Raw genomic sequence first — 15,261 nt, 5'->3', positions numbered from 1 at the left:
TTTTGCTCCGATTGCATCCACCCTGCGGGCTGGGGGGCATGGTAGAAGCTTTCCCTCTCTTTGGGGCTAAATCCCTGGGTTTTGGGGCTGGGGTTTGCACAGTGCGGGCGGCCGGAGCCGGCTCCGCTCCATTGTGCGGCACGGCCGGGCTCTCCCCGCGACAAAGGGCCTCTCATCTCCGCCAGCCCTCGAAGATGCTGCTGGAATATAAATACTAACCCCCATCCCGGCTCGCTTTTGCCGAGTCAGTGTTTCCCCAAGCCAGATGGCTCCTCCTGAGCTTCTCATATTTTACATAAAAACAAAAAAAAATAGGGGGGGGGAAAAAGGGCCGATTACAATCCCTGGTTGTAAAGACTTGCTTGTTTTGCTAAACCAGCTGTTTAGATTATTTCTTTGTTTTTGTTTTTTAGGGGTTTTTTTCTCTTCGTGTGGGCTGTTTCTAGGCAAATTCCTTAAAAAGAAAAAAAGCCCGGAGAAGCCACAAAGCACTGGGAAAGGTCAGGAGCAGACAAAGGCGGAGGGACGTGGCCGCACGCCGCTGCTCTTCTGGAATACTTAATAACTCCGCGCTCCCCCAAACCCTCCCCGCAGCGACGCGGGGTGCACGGGCAGGATGGGACCCGCAGCCTGGGAGCGGAGGCTGGAGGCTGAGCGCCGTTTCGGAGGTAACCGTGACCCCAAGCTGCAACATCTGCTTCCAAGCAGATTTTTTTTTTTTTTTTTTTAATTTATTTCCTCTTCAGTCCCCTTCTCGGGGGCGGTTTTGGATCCGGACGGGATCCCACGGCTGTGGTTGGGAACCGCTTGCTGCCAGCGCACGGCCCTGTTGCACCGTCCCGAAGGCAGAACAGCAAAGTGCGATGCCTGCGTGGCTCTGGCACTGAATATCACAGGGTTTGGGGCATTTTAAAGCAGAAATAACCACTTTATCCTGTGTGATGCAGGCTGCAAAGCTCCCTCCGGGAGTCCTGCACTCAGCTGGAGCTGATCATAAGAGCATTTCCAGCCCAGGTGCATGGGATGGGGCATCCTTTGGGATCCTGGTCCTGGCACCAGGGATGGGGCATCCTTTGGGATCCTGGTCCTGGCACCGGGGATGGGGCATCCCTTTGGCATCCTGATCCTGGCACCGGGGATAGGGCATCCTTTGGGATCCTGGTCGCGGCACCGGGGATGGGGCATCCCTTTGGCATCCTGATCCTGGCACCGGGGATAGGGCATCCTTTGGGATCCTGGTCCTGGCACCGGGGATGGGGCATCCCTTTGGCATCCTGATCCTGGCACCGGGGATAGGGCATCCTTTGGGATCCTGGTCGCGGCACCGGGGATGGGGCATCCTTTGGGGTCCTGGTCCTGGCACCGGGGTTGAGGCATCCCTTTGGGATCCTGGTCCTGGCACCGGGGATGGGGCATCCCTTTGGGATCCTGGTTCTGGCACCGGGGATGGGGCATCCTTTGGGATCCTGGTCCTGGCACCGGGGATGGGGCATCCTTTGGGATTCTGGTCCTGGGGTGCAACCTGGGTGCCAGCAGGGTGTCCTTTGGGAACCCAGTCCCAGACCCTGAACCAGGGGTTTGAGATGGAGCATCCTTTGGGATCCCACTCCCGGGGGGTGCCCGAGGTAGGGAATCCTTTGGGGCATCCCCAGTCCTGGCACCCAGTAAGGGGTGTCCCTTGGGATGCGGGGGTGACCCTGGGTGCCGGAGAGGGGTGTCTCCCGGGATTTCAAAACCAGAACCCCGGAGCGTCTCCACCGCCCCGTCCGCGCTGCGCGTCCGCCCGCCCCGCCCCGCCCCGCCCCGCCCCGCCCCGCCGAGGGGCGGCCCTCCGGGGGGCTCCGGCTGCTGCGCGGAGCGGCACCGGGTGAGTGCGGCCGGGACGGGGCACCCCCATCCTCATCCTCACCCCCACCTCCATCCCCGTCCCCATCCCTGGCGCGGCGGGGGAGCAGCCCCGGGACTGAGCGGGACCCCCCCGAGCCCCATCCGCGGTGAGTAGAAGGCGAAGGCAGCGCCCACCCCGGGGGTGGGGGGGTGGGGGGGGTCCAGCCCCCACGCCCGTGGGGTGTCACCTCTGCACCCAACCAGCATCCTCGGCATCACCCTCTCTTTTGGGGCTGGCTGCTCTCGCGGGCTGGAGGGGACCCGCGAGCACCCGCAGGTCCCCAGCCTGGTCACGACACCTTCGCTGCGGCCCCCATTGCACCGGGGGGGAGACCCCCCCAGCTCCTTTCCCGTAGCCCACAACAAGCTGTTGATGGCCACCAGTTCTGCTCGGCGGGTCTGACCCGCTGAGTGTGGCCAATGGGTCCCCCTCGCTTGTCCCCAAGCGTGCCGGCACCCTGATGGCATCGCCCGCCGGCGGCTCTGCCACCGCTCCCCGCTCCCCTCCTTTCCCCTTCGCAGGACGGGGCTGAGCAATTGGGCTGACGAACAATAGCGGCGCTGGAAAACAATGGAGCCGCCGCACCTTCGCGCTTAGGGACGCCGGACGGACGCTCGGAAGAAATCCCGGCTCCAAAATAACGCCTGGGCCAGAGCCACCGCTGCACCGGCTCCGGGAGCCGTCCACGAGCACCGTCGGTCGAGCAAAGGATCTGCCGGGACGGGGTGAGAGCGCTCGGTCGTATCCCACCGCTGAGCAAAGCAGCTTTGAGAGGCTCTCGGTGCCTGCGAGGGAGGAACTGTCGCCTCCGGATGATGCTTTGCTACCGATTGCACCACGATCGATGCGCCGTTGGGCTGGTTAAAAGCCGCGCTGGGCTGGGTTTGTGCAGGAGGGAGCATCGCGGCCTCCCCGGGGAGCGGGATATTCCCACAATCCCTCGCACGGCCGGGGGAAAGCATCAGCTGCGCCGAAACCGCGTCTCCCGCCCGAGCGGGCAGCGGGGATGCAGCTGAAGCATCCGCGTGCTGCGGGAGGGGACCGAGAAAGCAAAAACCCCCCCCAAAAATGCTCCTTTCTTTGCAGGAGCAGGACCACCCTTCTCCTGCTGAAAACACGATCTTGGGGGTTGTTTTTTCGATTTTTTTTTTTTTTTTCCTAATTTTGTTGTTGTATTTGGTCTGTGCGTGTGTCCCCCCTCCCCGGGAACTCTGCGAAAGCGAGCGCTCGGCCCCGCTCCGTGCGAGGGGCTGCGAGCGTAGCCAGGCTCCCTCTGCACCGCCGGGCAGATGGGGCTGCAGGGATGCGGGGAAGGGTCTTAGGAAGGTTATTTTTAGGGAGGGGAATAAGTCTGGGGTCGGTCAGGCCTGACAGTGACTGCGGGAGCAGCCGACGGCTCGTGTTGGAGGGCAGCGAGGGCTGAAATCCTCCCGCCACGTGTGCAGGGGGGATTGATTTGATCCGATGGTTTTTTAAAAGCGTTTTGCAAGACGGCAGCGAAACCTCGACCCGCACCGGGCGCGAAGGAAGTACGTCGGCTCGGAGTGGGGAAACTGAGGCACGGGGGGTGCTGGGAAATGAAGACGGCGCTGAGCTGCCGAGGTTGAGCAACCGATTGGGCAATTTGCACGTTGCCAGCTCGTTTATTTTGGCGATTTCCAGCCTTTCGCCAAAGCCGTGGCAGAAAATCGGGGGGGCGGTGGTGGCGCGTCTCCATTTGAGGATCTCTGGGCGGCCGCCGCTCCCTTCCACCCGCAGCTCAGCGCCCTCGAGACCCAAAAAAGGAAGAATTTGCCCCTTTCCTCACTTGCTCGGAAGGGGATGTGATGACGGAGGCGAAGGTGGCAGCGCCGGGCCGGTAAACAGGAAACCGGGCTCCTCGGCGCGGGGGGATGAACCTGCATTTCAGGGCTCCCCTTCCATCCCAAAATACGGGGTTTTTTACAGCTGGAGTCCACCCCGACGGCCCCTCAAGGGAACCGGGGCGTTGGCTTCCCCCCTTCGTGTCACCGCGATGCCACGGAGCCGAACTCCCTGCGATACCAAAGGTTCCGCCCCGGGCTGCGCCGCTGGAGGGGGTTTTTGGGTTTTGTTTTTTTTTTTTTTTTAGCCGCTTTGGTATTTTTGGCAATATTTTTGCATGGGCCAAGCAGCCGTGTCGTTTAATCCCGCAGCAACGCCTTAGCGGTGGCTTCCCCGGAGCTTCTTCATCGGCTTTCAGGGGACACCCACAAGCGAGATGCGTATTTCTACCGTTCCCGTATCTCACCCCCAAATTTAGGGTGCCAAGCAGCTGCCGCGCCGACATTTATCCCGAAGCCAGAAAGCCGGCTGCAAAAATCCCCTCCCGATATCATTTTTTGAGGGATAAATAGGATTATTATTGGGTTTATTCCCTGTGGGAGGAGGGATGGATGCGGGAGAAGCGGCTGCCGGAGGAGGGTTGATGCCGGGCTTTGCCGGGATGCTCGCGCGGCTCCTCGGCTCGTCAGGAAACCCGAAGCTTTGTCAGCTTTTCCGTTGCGACGTGTGATTTTTTTTTTTTTTTCGGTGGAGGGTTTCTCTTCTGCTTTCTCCAGGCCGGCTTCCTGCCCTTCCCCTGCCTGTTTCTGCCTGCTTAAAGGCAAGCTTCGCTTTTGCAAACCCTGCTCCGGTTTGAAGCGCGCCGCGGAATATTTTTGCTGTTGCATCTGATTTATTTGCTAGAATATATCCCGATGCGCGGGGGAAGGAGCGGGGGTGGCCGCTGGGCTGAGGTTTTAGGGGCAGGTCCGTTCTCCGACACAGGTTTTACCGTTCGGCCTTGGTTGAGTCATTTATCCGCCTGGGTTTTTGGGGGGGGGGGTGTTGTGGTTTTTTGGCAGGAAAATGGGTTTGTTTCCCAGGGGATTGGAAGGGAAGCACATGGCGATGCAGGAGGTGGAAGAAAACAGCGGTTTGTGAATCAAATGCTCTTTTCTCGCCTCGGTTTCTCTTGCTGGACGAGGGAAGGGAAGGGAGAGACCCTGGAAAAATGAAAGCCTGTCTGTAGGAGAGTTTGCACAAACACGGGAGGAAAAGCGCGACCCGAAAAGCCCTTCCTTGTCGCTCAAAACGGCCCCGACGTTCCCCTTGAACATCTCTCCAGTGCCCGATTTCCAAAGTGCTCCCGATTTCCAAAGTCCGCGAGCGACCCCGAGGGCTTCGCCCTAAAACTCCTTTTAATTCCGCTTCGTAGCATCCAAAAATCCCTCTCGTGCTTTAAGCCGGGGCCACTCCAAAGGTGGGATTTTAGGGGAAATTTCCGAGTTGTTTGCACGAGAGCGATGGAAAATGTTTTGGCGCTGGAGGGAACGCACAAAAATTTAACCGACATCGTTAAAAAAAAAAAAAAAAAAAATAGATAAAGGAACCAGCCCAGCCTCTCTCGCTGCTTGCGGAAGTCCGCCCTCGTGCCCGCTGCCTGGTTTCGGGACGGCACGAGGCAGCAATAAGATCCAGACCTGCGTTTTGTAGCAAAACCCTACTAAAATAAACGGAGAAAAGGAACAAATCCTGCTTATAACCCTTCCACCTCCTGGTCTGGCATCGTCCGTGGGTGCTCGAGATGCAAATGTTAGCGTAGGCGTCTCTCTGCCGGTATTAAATTTTCAGTGAGTTTACAACGCTTCTCCCCTTATCTGATTTCCCTTCCCTCTCCATCGGTTTTCCCGAAGGAGCCGCATCAAACTTTACCCCCGGCTGCATCCACTGGAGCTTTTTCCCAAAAGTTCTTCCAAATCCAAGCAAGTTTGGTTTTTTCCCCGTTATCCCGGGGCGCGTAGCAGGGATGCGGTTCACGCCGATGCTTTTCTCTCCTCCCTCTTTGTAATTCAGCTCCCATGAAAGAAGAGCGGGAGGATGGATTACGGCGGCTGCGAGTACCTGGTCCCCTGCGGAAAAGACAAATACATCTCCAAGTAAGATGCTCGGCAGGGCTGTAACGCAGAAATACGGTGGGTGCTGGTAGCCGGGGAATTATTTGCGATATTCCCAGGGGTTTTCGCCTTCGAGCTGGGCGGAGGGGAGCGACCCCGGGTTTTAACTCGATTCGGTTGGATTTGGAAAGAAAAAAGCCGTTCTGGGGCGAGAAAGGGCAACTTCCTTTAAAAAAAAAAGAAAAAAAAAAAAAAAGGGTTGTTGATGGGATTTGGAAATTTTTTTCTTAGGAGCGTGGCCAAACGCTTTATAAACTTTCATGAAATAGAGGTTTTGCTGAAAAAGGTCCTGATTAGTAATTGCTCTTTTATGCTTTGGTAAAGAAGTAAAAGGATTTTTAAGTTGCAAGGAAGGTTTCGGAGGAGATAAAGCATACACGTGATATTTTTTCCCCCCCTTTTTTCTTTCTCATAACCCCAAATCCCCGTGATTCGTGCTGCTTTATCCTAGTCGGATGGGGCCGAGCATCCTTCGACTCAATCAGCCGGCTGAATTAATGCCAGCTTTATGAATTAACGCCAGAGGCTGCCGCGTGATTCGTAGCGGTGCTGAGACCGCCTGGCTTGGGTGGGTTTTGGTTTGGGTTTTTTGTTTGTTGGGGGTTGGTTTTTTTTTTAATTTGATTTTTATTTTTCATTTGCAACTGGAGCAGGGCTCAGACTTTTACTTTGAGGTCAGGGTCCGGAGCCGACGTGATAAAGTCGCCTGTGGAAACTTGTGACTCCAACATGACCCACGGGCTGGGGCGCTCCGAAAATTTCCTTGGTTTTCAGCCTTGTGACCGACTCCACCGAGGGCTGACGGGTTTTCTTACGTCTTTTTGGGCGCCTTATGGAGGGCACGGTGGCGGGGGAGCTTGTCCCCCCCTACTCGTGGTTGCAACCCCTGGTTGACCCTGCAGCACGTAGCCTCAAGAAGGGAGGTCTAGAGGCAACAAAAGACCCAAATTTGCCCCAAATGAAGCTGTTTTGGGTCCCCCAGCAGCGTAGCAGGTTCATTGCCCAGCCTGGCCTTGGGAAGCAATTCCTGCTTGCTCCCAGTTCCCCAGAATTCCCACCCCGGCCGGCTCGGGGGGCACCACGCCGGGGACTGAGCGGTGCCTGCAGCGTCCCCCCTCGCTCCTCCGCGTCCCTTCTCAGCATCTTTCCCATTTTTTTTTTTTTTTATCCCCAGAAATGAGCTGCTCTTACACTTGAAGACGTACAACATCTACTACGAAGGGCAAAATTTGCAGCTACGGCACCGGGAGGTAAGAAACCCCCCCCCGGAGCAGGCACCCAACTTCTCCCTGGCAGCAGAGAGAAGGGAAAAAAAAAAAAAAAACAAAAAAACAAACAACCAGGAAATCGGGTTTGATTCAGACTTGTGAGGTGCAAAAAAAAAATTTAAAAAAACCCCAAAAATCCCTCGTGGTTTGTGTTCGGGGTACGGAGCCGGCCGTCTCTCGCGCAGGAGGAAGGCGAGCTCATCGTGGAGGGGCTGCTGAACATCTCCTGGGGCTTGCGGCGACCCATCCGCCTGCAGATGCAGGACGACAACCAGCGCATCCGTCCCCCACCCTCCTCCTCCTCCTGGCACTCCGGCTGCAACCTGGGAGCCCACGGGTGAGTGGGGGGGGGGGGGAAGAGGTGGGTGTCCCCCCCGCCCCAGCCCAAGGCAGCGTTTGCTGGGTTGCAGCCCCCAAGCTGCCTTGGCTGGGTCCTGAGGTTTTTTTCCCAACGTGCAACACCCTGAAGAAGCCAAATCCGAAATAAAGTGGCTTGGTTTCACTTTGCAGGGACCCCCCCTTTTTTGCAAAGGCCCCCCTTTTTGCAAAGACACCCCCCCCTTTTGCAAAGACCCTCCCCTTTTGCAAAGACACCCCCCCCTTGCAAAGACCCTCCCCTTTTGCAGAGACCCCTCCCTTTTTGCAAAGACCCTCCCCTTTTGCAAAGACACCCCCCCCTTTTGCAAAGACCCTCCCCTTTTGCAGAGACCCCTCCCTTTTTGCAAAGACCCCCCCCTTTTACAGACCCCCTCTTTTTGTCACCCCTCTTTTTTGCAAAGTCCCCCCCTTTTTGCAAGGCCCCCCCTTTTGCAAACAACCTCCTTGTTTTGCAAAGACCCCCTCTTTTTGTATCCCCCCCTTTTTGCAAAGACCCCCCCTTTTTGCAAAGACCCCCCCCTTGTTTTGCAGACCCCCCTTTTTGCAAAGAACCCCATCTTTTGCAAAGCCCCCCCCTTTTGCACCCCCCCTTTTGCACCCCCCCTTTTGCACCCCCCCTTTTGCACCCCCCCTTTTGCAAAGACCCCCCCTTTTGCAAAGACCCCCCTTGTTTTGCAAACACCCCCCTTGTTTTGCAAAGAATCCCCCCTTCGGCCAACCCCCCCTTTTTGCAAAGCCCCCCCCCTTTTGCAAAGACCTCCCCTTTTGCAAAGACACCCCTTTTTGTAAGCCCCCCCTTTTGCAAAGACCCCCCCCTTTTGCAACCCTCCATTTGCAACCCCCCCCTTGTTTTGCAAACACCCCCCTTGTTTTGCAAAGACTCTCCCCTTTTGCAAACCCCCCCTTTTTGCAATGAACACCATCTTTTGCAAAACCCCCCCCCCTTTTGCACCCCCCCTTTTGCACCCCCCCTTTTGCACCCCCCCTTTTGCACCCCCCCTTTTGCAAAGACCCTCCCTTTTTGTAAGCCCCCCTTTTTGCAAAGACCCCCTCCACTTGCAACCCTCCGTTTGCAACCCCCCCCTTGTTTTGCAAACACCCCCCCCTTGTTTTGCAAAGACCCCCCCCTTTTTGCAATGAACCCCATCTTTTGCAAAGCCCCCCCCCCCTTTTGCACCCCCCCCTTTTGCAAAGACCCCTTTGCTCCTGCCAACACCAGCTGGGTTTTAACTTCCCCACCGATCTCCTGCCGGCTGCTGCGCCGAGCCCAAGGAATTCTCCGGCACAGCGGGGGGGGTCCTGGGGGGGGGTCTTGGGGGGGGTCTGCCTGGTGTTTCCAGGATTTTTTTAGATGTCTGCAAAGAGGAAAAAAAAAAGGGGGACAGGTTGAGTTTTGCTCGGGCACGTTGTGTCCTGGAGCTGGCAAAAAGGCTTCAGCCTCCCTTCCCGGGAAGAGGGCAGCGGGGCTAAGACCCTCCAAAGGGTTTTTTGGGAGCGGGACAGGACGGGATTCGGGATTTATATTGCAATTAGACTACAGGGGTGGTTATCTGCCAAATCCGCAGGGAGAACGGGCCGCTTCCCATCCTGGAAATAGCAGCGTGGGGGCTCGGGGGGGAAATTATCCCGGTTAGCGTTCCCGCCGCAGCTGCGTGCCCAGCGTTTCTTATTTTTTATCGCCAGCTCCGTGCTGAAGCCCAGCACTTTGCCGGACATCCAGGTTACGGATGCGGAGGTGACGCCGAACACGGAGGCTCCCGGGAGCGGCGCAGGTGAGCCGGGCTCGGATCCGGTTGGATTTAGCCGGGTGGTTGGGAGCAGCTGCCTTATGCTCCAGTTTGATTTAAAAAAAAAATAGAAACCAGGCATTTTTTTTCACTAGAACTCCGTGTCTCCGTCTTGCTCCATGGCACCTGAAGCCATTTCCGAAGCGCCTATATTTAATTTATTTAATTGCAGCGAGAAAATCTTCGCCCCGATGGCCCGAAACCCTTCCTAAGGGCTTTTGCTCGAGGAAAGGGGTCGCGGTGGGAGGGGGTGAAGAGGAGCTTGGCAAAAAAAAAAAAAAAAAATAGGGGGATGAAGCCAAGAGCCTCGTGGGATCGGAGGGAAAAGGATGTCGGTGCTTCCCCTTCCCGGCGGCTCCGCTTTTAGGGAAGAAGAATAGGCGCCGTTGGGAAGTGCCGTTACCATGGGGAAGTCAACATCGCTGCAAAGGGGTTGGGTTTTCCCCCCCCCCTCCTTGGTTTTTCTTCTGGAGAGAGGGGGAAGAGCTCGTCCGCCCCGGCTCTTCGTTAACCCCTTGGTTTTAGCACGAGGCAGCGCTGAACGGGGTGCAAGCTGTCCCACCGGCAATTCCCACTGGAAAAACCTGCTTTATGCATTTTTCTCATTCGATCGGGGTCTTTTGCAGATGTTCCTGGCTTTTTTTTGTTTGTTTGTTTGTTTTTTGCGGGGTTTTTTTTTACAGAAATACACCCCGGAGGCAGAGCCGAACCAGCTACTCCTTTCGGCTTCGGGATGCTCACCCACTTCCCGGCTCGGGGAGGAGCTGAGCACTCGCAAAACTCATCGATCCATGAAACCCTTTGCCCCGTCCTTGATCCTCCAGCTTTTCCCCGTTCTCTTTTTGCTCTCCCCACGCATGACACTTGGGTTTTTTTCCCCCCTTAACTAAAGCTTGCCGGGGTGATACCCGCGCCGTAGAAATAACCCAGCAGCGATTCCAGCCGCCCATATGATGTTAATCCTCTGCCAGCGCATAAGAAAAAAGTCTTTTTATTACATTTTTCTCCAAAAGCCTGTAAAAAATCAGCGCGTAACGTGCGTGCACGGCTCCTCGTGAGCGCTCAGTCACCGCGGCCCGTGGCATCTGGAGCGGCGCTCACCAGAGATTTTTCTTGCTGCAGACATGCTTTGAATTAAAACATCCAAGCTCCAGCCCGAGAGGTTCATTAAAAATGGATGAAGAGCTAGTTTATAATAATCTGGACCCAGGCCAGTTTTCACGCAGAGATCTGAAGCGCCGGCCTCGTTTGCCTGTTCTCATTAAAGGAAAGGAAGGCGGGGGGGGGGGGAGAAAAAAAGTTAAATTGTGAAAAAGCGAGTCAAGATGCTCGAGCCCCCGGGAGAAGAGGCTTTATCCAGGTAGCAGCCTGGATTTACGCAGTTAATTCGGAATTAATGGCCTCTTTTAGGAGCTGGGAGAGATTAAACCAGTAGCTGCCGTGGTTTAAACTGGTGGGTTAAATCCTGGGAAGTTTGTAGGACTGGGTTTCTGGGATGGGGATTTTGCAGCCACGGGAGCTATTCTGCAGCGGGGAGATGCGGGGGTAGCACCCCGGGGGGTTCTCACTTGCCCCCGATCCTCAGCCCCATCCTCCCACCGGGTCTTTTCCAGTCACCAAATCGCAGCCGGAGGAGACGCCGCAGCTGATGCGGACGCGGAGCGACGTGGGCGTACGGCGCCGGGGCAGCGCCCGCACCCCCAGCGAGCAGCGGCGCATCCGCCGTCACCGCTTCTCCATCAACGGGCACTTCTACAACCATAAGGTGAGCCCCGAAACCTCGCCGGCTCCCCAAAACCTCTCCCGATGGAGAAAACCAGGGTGGGCTTTAAATGGACTCTGCGCCCCGTAGACGTCCGTGTTCACGCCGGCGTACGGCTCCGTCACCAACGTCCGGATAAACAGCACGATGACGACCCCCCAGGTCCTCAAACTGCTGCTCAATAAATTCAAGGTACGTTAGATATCCCCCCCCCGCCCCCGCCGCCGCGCTCCCGGGTGGCTCCGCACGGGGAATTTATAGCCCGTGGGTATAAAATGCAACGGCGGAGCGAAAGACTGTGAATTTTTTTTCATGGCTGGGGAAGTCTGGGGTAGCAGGGTGGACCTTTAAGAGCGATTTATGTCTCCGTTCAGATTGAAAACTCGGCGGAGGAGTTTGCGCTGTACATCGTCCACACCAGCGGAGGTGAGCCTGCAAAAAAAAAAAAAAACCAAAAAAAAAACCCCAACCAACCCCCTCCCGACGCATCGGCCGTGGCAAAGTCTCGTCCGGGTCGAACGCCGGGTGCTTTTGGCGTTGCAGAGAAGCAGAAGCTGCGAGCCAGCGATTACCCCCTGATCGCCCGCATCCTGCAAGGCCCCTGCGAGCAGGTCTCCAAGGTCTTCCTCATGGAGAAGGACCAGGTGGAAGAAGTCACCTACGACGTGAGTTTGCCGGCACGGGATGCTCGTCGCTTTTGGATGGAAAACCAGGGGAGACGGCTGCACGCAGGGGATGCGGGAATTGCTTTGCTTTGCTCCCGCGTCTCCCCGTGAAAACTCCCCATCTTACGGGAAAAACCTTCTTCTGCGCTTAAAGAGCCGTCTTTAAACTGGAACCGAGAGCAAACGCCCCCCCAGCCCTATTTTACCGTCCCGAAGCCGATCGCAGGAGAGCGATTGCTGCGCGTCCTTCGGCGTAATTGCGATTTTTTGGCCGGGGAAAGCGCTGCGGGTGGGGAACGGCTCGTTTGTGCCATCTGCCGGCCCCCCTCCCACCCCGCCGCCGCTCGGCTCCTAAATCGGAGCACAGATGAGGCCCTTTTTGGGGTATATTTGGGCTTCAACAGCGCTCGGTGATGCGTTGGGGATGTGCGGGGCTCTCCATATGAAGGAACCGAGTCTTGCAGCCCGTGGGTAAAATAAAATAAAGCTTAGGTGGATTTTTTTTTTCCCCAATAATTTAGTTAATTATTTGCACACGCGGGTGTTCGTGCCGTGCGGAGGAAACGTCGTTTCTTTTAGGGTTTGTTGCAAAACTCAGGGGGGTCCTTGATTTCCCCGGTTAAATCCGGGGAGAGGATGCTGCGAGGTCGCCTTCAGCCTCGCGGGGTCGGTGCATCGCCCTCTTCATCACCCGGCTGGGCATTTCTCCCCCCCCCAGGTTGCTCAGTACATCAAGTTTGAGATGCCCGTCCTCAGGAGCTTCATCCAGAAGCTGGAGGAAGAGGAGGATCGCGAAGTGAAGAAGCTAATGCGCAAGTACGCCGGGCTGGGGGGGGGATTGAGCGGAGATGCTGAGAGTTAAGGACGTCGTCGGGGGGTTATTTTGGGGCCGCAAATTCCTTTGCACAGCCTTGCATCCCTAATGCATGCGTGAGCCACTGAGCTTTGCATTATTCCGAGGGTTTTCTCGGCAATTTGGGTTAAAAGCCCAGCTCGATGCTGGAAAAATCCTCTTTTCCTTGTCCTTCGCCTCTGCAGATACTCCATCCTCCGGCTGATGATCGAGCAAAGGCTGGAGGAGATTTCCGAAGGTCCGACGGCGATGTGAAACTCTTCGCCGACGCCCCGGCTCCGGGTTGCATCGCACCAAAAGCCGTTCGCCTGCAGGATGTACTGTACCGAATCCCAAACCCCCGTCATTCCCGGAGCGCTCCAGGTGTCCGCCCGGATCGCTCCGGCTCTGAGCCAACCCATCCTCCCGCGCCTTCATCTGCGCGGCATCCTCGGGGGGTTCCTCCTCTGCAGATGGAGTTTTTCCCAGCAAGGCTCTGGCTGGTGGCAGCTTCGGCCAAAACCTCAAATCCCTGGAAATAACTGGGGGGGGGGGCGGGAAAAAAAAAAAGAGGGAATCCGTGAGCAGGGCTGCAAAGCGTTCCGACAGCAAGAATTTGGGCTCAGTTGGAAGACGTTCGCTGCAGCGGTGCCGGCACACGGCTCCCGGCGGAGGATCCGCCGCTCGGTGGCAAGAAAGCACAAAAAAATTCCTCTTTTTTTTTTTTTTTTTAAAAAAAAAAAAAAGCACATTTCTATTGCAATAATTCGCAGGTGACGGGAAGTTTTTGTAAATCCGTAAGGGTCCGCTGAGAATTGGGGTTTTTTTTGAACACTTTTGCTGCCGAAAGCAAACCTGGGGACTGACGGTTGGATTTACAGCGAAAGAGTAAATCGCTTATTTTTTTTTTTCCGGCGCGTTCCCTTAACCTGCGTCTGGTCGCGTAACTCCCTCCTTCCCCCTTTCTAATTTGCACTAATTTGAGAGGTTTTTTTTTAAAAACAAACAAACAAACAAACAAACCGCGATGTCAAACCTGGACAGGGTCGCGGGAATGGTTTCTGGCGCTGAGCATCTCCGGAGGGGTGCTGTACGGAAAGCGGGGGGACGGCAGGAGGAGGGAGAGGCAGAAATAAAGAGGGGGGGTTATTTTGCAAATCGGTGCCGGCACATCGGCCTGGTGAAACCGGGACCGGGATGGGCTCCGTTATCACCATCACACCTTGGAAAAACCTCTTTCCTCCCGGGCTAAACCAGCAATAGCGATTTTATACCTCGATGGGAACTAAAACTCTGATTTTTCTCCCTCCCTTGAGTTTTTGCAATGTATCTTTGTAATTTTTTTTTTTTTATTTCGATGGTACCTTTTCCACCTTTAACGCGTCTTAGGGGCAAGCATTGTACGGCGAGAAAAGCTTTTTCTGTGTTTTGAAGGATGACCGTGGCATTGCTTCGTTGATTAACAAGAAAACGAAACATGTAGCGACTTAATACAGAATGAAACCCCCCGAGTTAGGGCCTGCTTTGTTCAAAATAAAGCACTTTGCGGCTGGAAATGCTACCGAAATGCGCTCTGCGTGGGCTGGGAGCCACGAGGGAGAAGAGCAAAACCTGCCTGAATCCTGGCGGAGAAGTTTTCCCGAGGAGAAATGCTCCCGCCTTGCAGTTTTGGAGACTCCCAACTGAATCGCCGGAGGATTTTTGGGGGGCTCTTGTAGGGTTTATCAAGCCCTTAAAGACTTTTTATCCCCACGCAGTGCGGTCGGCGGGCTCCGTCCTCTGGATATTTCCCTTCCAGAAGGTAAAACAACTCTTTAGAAGAAAACCTCTGCGTTGCTTCGCTTCGCTTTTAAACCCGTGGAGTTTTTCAACTTGATTTATTTGGGTTTTTTCTCTCCTCCTCGAGCTCTCTGCATCCCCAAGGTTATCCCCAGCCACGCTTTGCTCTCTCCCCGAAGCCGCGTTTATCCAGCCCATTGAAGCCAGTTTATCCCTCCCCGCGCAGGAGGGGGGATACCAGTGACGTTGGCTCCGCTTATCGAAGCTTTATCCGTCGGGAAAAGTCCGATGTGAGTCGAACCGGGCGGGCGCAGAGGGGAAGAAGCATCGCCGGGTGCACGGGTAAGGGCGGAATCCTCGGCCCGGAGTTGAGGGATAAAAAAAAGAAGGAATTGGGTCGATAGCAAGGGGAAAAATGTTGGGGTTTGGCAGGCATCTGAGCTGGAGGTTGGGGTGGGGAGAGCAGCCCGGCAGGTTCCGCACCGGGGTTTTCCCTGGGTTGTGGTGCGTAAGCAGGGGGAAATAAAGGGGGGGAAATAAATAGGAAGGCAAAAAAAAAAAAAAAAAATCCCCGTGTCTTAATTTTTAGGGGGTTTGCTGCCCAGTTTTGCGGTGTTTTCAGCGGTGGCGGTGCAGCTGCAAACAGCTGGAAGGGGGAGACGCGCTTCTCCGGGCTTTCCTTAAAATAACCCACGTTTGTTGGAGGAGCAGGGCAGAGAAACGAGACAAATTAAATTAATCAAGACCTATTTTTTCTTTTTTTTTTTCATAGAGGGGGCCTGGCACCTTCTAGCAGGGGCTGTGGGAGGGAAACGCTGACGCAGGGATGCTGCGGCCGGGGCAGGCGGCCAGGGGGGCTCTGCTTTTTCAAAAGGCTTTTTGTCAACACGGCTCCTGCTATTTTCGGGACGATTTTGGGGCGGCGATGGCTCAGCAGCTTCGGTAC

General features: G+C 55.8%; 1 protein-coding gene across 4 annotated transcripts; it reads left to right on the top strand.

The window, feature by feature from the left end:
• The first annotated feature begins 574 nt into the window (after positions 1 to 574).
• Positions 575 to 13,263, top strand: RASSF2 (Ras association domain family member 2). 4 transcript variants are annotated; one of them, XM_075175026.1, is made up of 12 exons: positions 575 to 668; positions 2,410 to 2,613; positions 5,744 to 5,826; positions 7,019 to 7,094; positions 7,298 to 7,449; positions 9,174 to 9,262; positions 10,891 to 11,042; positions 11,130 to 11,231; positions 11,414 to 11,465; positions 11,583 to 11,704; positions 12,423 to 12,520; positions 12,743 to 13,263. In XM_075175026.1, exons 3-12 carry the CDS (start codon positions 5,768 to 5,770, stop codon positions 12,810 to 12,812), a joined length of 972 nt encoding a protein of 323 aa, XP_075031127.1. In that variant the 5' UTR covers positions 575 to 668; positions 2,410 to 2,613; positions 5,744 to 5,767; the 3' UTR covers positions 12,813 to 13,263. The 4 variants fall into 4 exon arrangements, with proteins under 4 accessions (XP_075031127.1, XP_075031126.1, XP_075031125.1 ...); XM_075175025.1 differs by lacking the exon at positions 575 to 668 and adding an exon at positions 1,811 to 1,867; XM_075175024.1 differs by lacking the exon at positions 575 to 668 and adding an exon at positions 1,811 to 1,994.
• Positions 13,264 to 15,261: the final 1,998 nt, after the last annotated feature.

This window comes from Calonectris borealis, chromosome 27 (assembly GCF_964195595.1).
Source record: "Calonectris borealis chromosome 27, bCalBor7.hap1.2, whole genome shotgun sequence".
In the NCBI taxonomy this organism is placed as follows: domain Eukaryota; kingdom Metazoa; phylum Chordata; class Aves; order Procellariiformes; family Procellariidae; genus Calonectris; species Calonectris borealis.
Note: the sequence above shows the minus strand (reverse complement) of the source record. Positions and strands in the feature narration are given on the sequence as shown.